Source organism: Andrographis paniculata, unplaced genomic scaffold (assembly GCF_009805555.1).
Source record: "Andrographis paniculata isolate CXL003 unplaced genomic scaffold, ASM980555v1 Contig9END, whole genome shotgun sequence".
Lineage (NCBI taxonomy): Eukaryota > Viridiplantae > Streptophyta > Magnoliopsida > Lamiales > Acanthaceae > Andrographis > Andrographis paniculata.
Genome location: NW_026137639.1, coordinates 4,657,829 through 4,665,010, shown reverse-complemented (window position 1 = coordinate 4,665,010; position 7,182 = coordinate 4,657,829). Strand labels below are relative to the sequence as shown.

The window sequence follows — 7,182 nt, the reverse complement described above, 5'->3', positions numbered from 1 at the left end:
ACTAATTCCTCATATTTAAGAAAATATATTACTGAACATGTCACATTAACCCGATTCAAAGAAATCCCTGACATAGAAACTCTTAAGCAATTCACCCAAAGACTTTTCCCAAATGGATGTAGCTCAGATATCCCATCAAAACTCAAAAGTTCTATGAACTAATTTTAGTAGATTATGATTCAATTGAACTCACCCATACCAAAGATTCTCAAAATCCAAACTGCATAGTCTATTCAAAATGCATAATAAAAAAGGTGTGTTCCCAACGAGAATGAACTTCCTCATTTTCCACATAAATATTTTCAGTAAATTTTTCTCCAAAAGGGTATACATATCATGACTATCGGATGACATGGTATAGAATCTTTCTATCCCGACCATTTGATCATTCATGATTTTTTACTTGTCATTAAAAATGTATTAAAAAATTCCCAATATGGTTTTACCACTGGTGGGTTTCTACGGTCCAGAAAAGAGGAATAATTCCTCACATGGTTCAACTTGGCTTTTAATTCTTAACCAAAAAGTCCAAAGACGAAGAATTCTAGAAGCTAATACTATTCCACTCCGAATTCAAAGTCCCATGGATATTTTGTTGGTCCTTCAAAATTTTGCAGCCTTTCGACAAATCCAATCCATTATCACTGGTTCAAGAATTCAAAAACAAATAGTGGAACTAATTCAACACCCAGTTTTGTGATCAACAAACAGTAGTCCATTATTTCCAGACAGGCAAAAAGCTTGACAAAGGAACTCAAAAAAATTTCAAAAAGTCCACCATCCACTAGGCAAAGCAACAAGTCATTATTCATTCCACATGGTAAAAAGAACATTCCAGAAGTATCAAAGGAACCACCTGCTCAGAAAACCCCGAATACTCAACAACATAAACAAATACTCAAATTCATAGAGATGATAGGTAACAATCCTCAATTCATGGAATTCATTACAAATAAAGCCCACGTCGATTCTAACCTGTCGCGCGGTCAATCAAATATTTCACCTAATCCGTGATCGCAATTTAATGTAATACATGGGAAGGGATCGTCTTCACAGGGATTGTCTGATTCACTCTTTCGTGTTCTAATGTAGTAAATAAAGGGGGAATTTTCTTTTATTATCTAATGAAAATAAAATAACAAAGCAATTAAATTAAGGGGGAACTGACTATCAAGGGGATGCCTGACTCAAGGGATGATGCAGTTAAAGAACTTGTGTTTTATCATTAATTCAATAAAATTAATTCTTATTAAAGTATCAATAAATTGTTTATAGTTATCAACAAGCTCTGACAACCAATTTTTCCTTACAGTGTAGGTAATTAAGGTACGACCGTTAACTACCCCTAATTAAGCAAATAAACCTAGGTGCGACCATAAGGATATTGCCTAACCGCATTCCAATCTAGAAAAACCCAATTCAAAACAATTACTACCTAAGAGGTGCAATTAGATTTGATTGTCTAACCCCCGGGAAGGAACTATTCAACCCGGTTATCACCCATTCAAGTGCGAATACAATTACGGATATCCTACCTGAATGGACTTTAGATTATCAGACTAATTTAAATATCGGTACCAAAATATTCAATCAATCTAACAAACGCTATTCTCAGAATTAGACAAATATTGATAATAAAAAAGAACTTTTATAAAGAAAATCAAGAATCTCCAAAACAAAAGAACCAAAACATTATCATCCTTCAAACCAGAAAAGTATCTACTCTATAATCAAATAACAAAGAATAAAAGAGAAAGATGAAGTCATAGTGGGAGGGGGAAATCTTCTCTGTCGATTTGCTCATGCGCGATCTATGAATCTGTAGTCTCCTACTTCTGTGCGTATCTGCCCTAGCCGTGCTCTCTTCTCAATAGGCGTGTCTTTTTTCTTCTTATTTGATTTTTGCCCTAATTATTTTGTAGATGGGCTTTTGGGCCTTTAATTAATTTCATTTTTTTTTTCTGCCAATTATGCCAAATTTAATATTTGCCCTCTGCACACAGCAAATAAATAATTTGCATATAAATTAGGTAGAATCCAATCAAAATTATCCAAATATCGCATATGATATAAATATAAAACGCATGCGATTTCTAACTATCAATTCTCCCCACACATAGATCATGCTTGCCCTCAAGCTTAAATTCGAAATAAGCCAAAGAAATAGCAGGCAAGTCGATATAACAAGAGGATCCAACACAACCAATTCAATCCGAATTTTAACACATCAAGCCAAGTCAACCTCACAAAGATAAAGTGTATTCGCACATGCTCTCTGAAGGAATTAAGTGTATAATTGGCTCAACACTCAGGTAGTGCAACAAAAGATTATTCTATAGGCTTGAGTAAAAATCAAATCTCCCTTGCTTAAAATATTCGAACCTAGCATGAAGAATTAAAGGGACTTTCAATAAGGGTTGTAACGGGGCTTATGGTCAGGGTAGGAAAAAGGATATACAAGGGCTAAAATATGTCAGAAAAGAATACAATAAGAACACGATGCTAGCATATGAATAACAAATCGGCATAAACAATGAAATCCTTACTCTATTCACTACCCAAACTTTAATAATGAAATTAAATGAAAATACTTTATTAAGATAATTATTTATTTATTTATTTTTGTATTATTTTTTGTTTCTTTTTTATTTATTTTTTTTATATATATATTTTTATTTCTTGTTTTTTTTTTGATTTTTTGATTTTTGATTTTTTTTGCTTTTGTCTTTATATATATATATATACTTTTACTACCCATAATTATTCCTTCATACTGTGACTTATTCGTACCCAAAGTTTGTTTCTAACTAGTGCCGAAGAAATGAAGTGCATCACAACATGGACTTAAAGTAATTCATTCTAACATAGGGTTCTAATCGGAGAAGGCTTAATCAAAAGAAGGGTATGAGGCTAAAAGACAGGTTATTATAAAAGAAATATAGACTAAGAAGGCTCAAATGGGCTAACTAGGGGAATATATTGTGCTGGGTAATAAAGAAAGGCTTAATGGGTTACCTAATGCCCTTATCATTTTCAAAACGCAAGACTCGATAGTTGCAAGTTCAACATGCATAATTACTCAAGTTCTAGGTCATCTAATTGAGCACTACAAATCACACATGAAAGAAATTTCAAAAAGCTTGAATATATGCAATTTATTTTCTAATGTGACTTTCGGAAGATAGGCTCAAATTCTCACAGGGTTCAAACGTCGACTTGACTCAACATATCACCAATCAAATGTCATTAGTCATGCCAAACTAACCTATCACACAAATCACCTTTGACTCACTTCAGACTAATCTAAAAAACATGCGAAAAGGCAAATCAGGCATAAAAATAGCACAAAAATAAAAATTTTGCCCAAAAATTTGCATAACTCTCCCCACACCTAAAGTATGCATTGTCCTCAATGTAAAGAAAGCAATAAAAGAATAAAGGAACTTCCCTGGAGTCCATAGGGGGTGTAGTAGTTGGGAGCTTTGTTAACACCTCTTCATTTGATCGTGATTTTTAGGGAGGCTTGAAGTTCTCCTGAGTCCTGCGAAAACAACTAACCAACGCAAGCCATTTAGAGGAGCGGATGTGGTGATCGGCGATGACTGAGCAGGGGAGGAAGAAGTCGACGGCGCCGGAGGTTGGAGGCGGCGATTAAACCAAACAAAACTATCAAAAGTGTTATTAGCAATTAAAAAATAAAAATAAATAAAATTAAAGAAAGCAAATAAATGATTTTGGGTTGTCTCGCAAAAAGCGCTTTTCTTTATAGTTTTTGAGCTAGACTTTGCCTCGCATCAATTCTGAACATCGAAATTGGCAACGGGTGCCGACTTTATAGGATCAAGTGAGGGTCCCTCGTGGTATAATTTGAAGCGATGTCTAATGGCCACAAACTTTTTCTTCGGCTTAGAATTTTGATTCTCCTTATGACATTTTTTTGCTGCCAACAATGGTGATCCCTTGGGAATCCATCTCCATTTTTCGACAATCTTTTTTCTTTTCTTACTCTTTCCAGTTGCTCTTTTCTCTAACTGTCAACACAGTTCTTCGTTTATTCTCATTATAAACTTCACAAGTTTCCTGCACCACAGAATTAATAACATTAATTGCATATAACGATTCAGATTCAACAGGACATTTGACGGGATTAAAAATATTGAAATGAAATTCTTCTCCATCAAACTCGAAGCTGAGTGTGCCCTTTTTAACATCTATCTTTGTTCCTGCAGTGCACATAAAAGGTCTTCCTAACAAAAGAGGCGGTGGATTAAAACAATGTGCATCGTGCATATCAAGAATATAAAAATCAACAGGAAAAATTAATTCATTCACTTGAACTAATACATCTATCATACCATCGGGATAAGCATGGGTTCGATCAGCAAGTTGAATAATAATTCCTGTTTCTTTTAGAGGCCCTAGATTTAAAGAGTCGTATATTGATCGAGGCATGAAATTAATAGAAGCTCCTAGATCTAGCATAGCCTTAGTTATCTCAGTTTTTCCAATCTTACAAGGGATAGAAAACATACCTGGATCACCTGTTTTAGGTGGTACCTTTCTTTTGAGAACAGCAGAAACGTTCTCACCCGCTATAATCTGCTCGTCCCCTCGCAATTTCCTTTTGTTAGTGCACAGTTCTTTCAAAAACTTTACGTACTTGGGGATTTGGTTGATAGCTTCCAGGAGCGGGATATTAAGTTCCACCTTCTTAAATATTTCCATCATCTATTTTCGTTTGTTTGTCTTTTGTGGTTTTTTCAACTTGTCAGGAAAAGGAGCTGATTTAGTTTCAGTAGGAGGAACAGAGTTAGGATGTACCTTTTCGTGGATCTCAGCTTCTTTTTCAATCTCCATCTCAATCTGATCCTCATTCTGTTCCTTTGATATAGGAGGTGGACCTTCCAATTCCTTTCCGCTACGAAGGGTTATAGCACTCGTATTCTTTGGATTAGGCCGGGAGGAACATTCAATCATCGTATCACTGCAGATAGTGATGGCACTGACATTTGCTGGATTTGGCTCAGGCTGAGCAGACCACTTTCCTCTTTCATGTAGCTGTTTCACCTCCTCTGACACTTGATTGATCTGACCTTGTAATTTGTCGACAGTTGACTTCATCTCTTGCTGGAATTGCAGGGTACTGGTAGCCATAGATTTCACCAAGTCTTTCAAAGATGGACTGGAGTTGCTTGTGGGTGCTTGGGGCGGCTGTTTCTCATAGAAACGAGGTTGTTGCATCTGCTGCATAGCTCCGAATGGTTGATGAGCATTACCCTGCTGTGCGTTTCCATAACGCAAGTTCGGATGATCTCTTTAGCCTGGATTGTAGGTGTTGGAGTATGGATGGTACGCTGGAGGTCTATTCATACCGTAGTTTGCAGTGTTCACATCCATTGCACATTCTTCTTGGAGTGTCGGACATGCATCTGTAGAGTGTCCTGCACTCGTGCATATTCCACACACCTTGACCTGGACACTCGGGTTGGATTTTTCCACGACCATCTTGCGAACAAAGCTCGTCAACTCATAAAGTTGTTGTTGCATCGATTGGATGGCATGGTCGCTGTTGTTTCCGCTCATATGTCCAACACTCTTGAACCAAATTGCTGCGTGTTTTCAGCCATCCTCGCAATAAGATCCCAAGCTTGTGCCGCGTCTTATTTACTAAAGCTCCACCACTTGCAGCATCGATAATGTTCCTGTCCATCAACGACAAACCATCATAAAAGTATTGAATCAATAACTGAGGGGGAATTTGATGTTGTGGACATTTAATGATAAGCTTATTAAATCGCTCCCAATATTCATGGAGCGTTTCACCTGATTGTTGTTTGATGCCACATATCTCCTTCCTCAGAATCGCAGCTCTGGAAGCTGAAAAGTACTTCTTCAAAAATTTCTTCTTCATGTCGTTCCACGTGTCAATGCTTTCAGGTGGGATATAGTAGAGCCAATCCTTTGCAGCATCTTTAAGTGAGAATAGAAAGGCTTTGAGTTTGATCTGTTCAACAGTAACACCTGGTGGTTTCATGCTGGAGCACACCACGTCGAACTCTTGCAAGTGTTTGTGAGGTTCTTCACCTGCAAGTCCATGAAAAGAAGGCAATAAATGAATTAATCCAGATTTCAGTTCAAAAGCAATAGTGTTATTCAGAGTGGGAAAGTTAATGCATAAGGGCTGCTGCGCCAAGTCGGGAGCAGCCAACTCTCTTAGAGTGCGGGTATCCTCAGCCATGACAGTCTCTTGATCACTTTCAGAGTCGCTAGAGCTAGAGATTCTGAGGTGGTTTAAAGATTCTGCCAGCTACGCAACCTGAGCAGTTTTTTGTTGCTTGGTTTCCTTTCGTAGCTTTCGCTCAACCTTCTCGATCTCAAGATTAAATATCAGTTCACCTGTACGAGAAGAACGGGGCATAAACAGGAGGATAAATTAAAATAACACAAAAGAGTAAAAAAAAATGCCAATCCCCGGCAACGGCGCCAAAAATTGACCTGTCGCGCGGTCAATCAAATATTTTACCTAATCCGTGATCGCAATTTAATGTAATACAGGGGAAGGGATTGTCTCCACAGGGATTGTGTGATTCACTCTTTCGTGTTCTAATACAGTAAATAAAGGGGGAATTTTCTTCTATTATCTAATGAAAATAAAATAAAAAAGCAATTAAATTAAGGGGGAACTGACATAAAGGGGATGCCTGGCTCAAGGGATGATGCAGTTAAGGAACTTGTGTTTTATCATTAATTCAATAAAATTAATTCTTATTAAAGTATCAATAAATTGGTTATAGTTATCAACAAGCTCTGACAACCAATTTTTCCTTACAGTGTAGGTAATTAAGGTACGACCGTTAACTACCCCTAATTAAGCAAATAAACCTAGGTGCGACCATAAGGATATTGCCTAACCGCATTCCAATCTAGGAAAACCCAATTCAAAACAATTACTACCTAAGAGGAGCAATTAGATTTGATTGTCTAACCCCCGGGAAGGAACTATTCAACCCGGTTATCACCTATTCAAGTGCGAATACAATTACGAATATCCTACCTGAATTGACTTTAGATTATCAGACTAATTTAAATATCAGTAACAAAATATTCAATCAATTGAACAATCACAAACGTTATTCTCAGAATTAGACAAATATTGATAATCAAAAAGAACTTTTATAAAGA

General features: G+C 36.7%; 1 protein-coding gene and 1 non-coding gene across 2 annotated transcripts; one reads left to right on the top strand and one right to left on the bottom strand.

Moving 5' to 3' along the window:
- Window positions 1–5,316: 5,316 nt before the first annotated feature.
- On the bottom strand, window positions 5,317–6,238 carry LOC127244113 (uncharacterized). Its single transcript, XM_051264450.1, has 2 exons — window positions 5,824–6,238; window positions 5,317–5,609 (listed from the first exon to the last, which is right to left on the bottom strand). The coding sequence occupies exons 1-2, from the start codon at window positions 6,236–6,238 to the stop codon at window positions 5,317–5,319; spliced, it is 708 nt and encodes a 235-aa protein (XP_051120407.1).
- LOC127244479 (small nucleolar RNA R71) lies at window positions 5,757–5,863 on the top strand. Its single transcript, XR_007837203.1, has one exon. It is a non-coding gene; the product is annotated as a small nucleolar RNA R71 (small nucleolar RNA).
- Window positions 6,239–7,182: the final 944 nt, after the last annotated feature.

Coding starts and splice junctions, on each gene's coding strand:
- LOC127244113 (XM_051264450.1), bottom strand. CDS start 6,238: ATGGCTGAGGATACCCGCACTCTAAGAGAGTTGGCTGCTCCCGACTTG. Junction 5,610..5,823: donor TGGCATCAAACAACAATCAG/GTGAAACGCTCC, acceptor GAAAACACGCAG/CAATTTGGTTCAAGAGTGTT.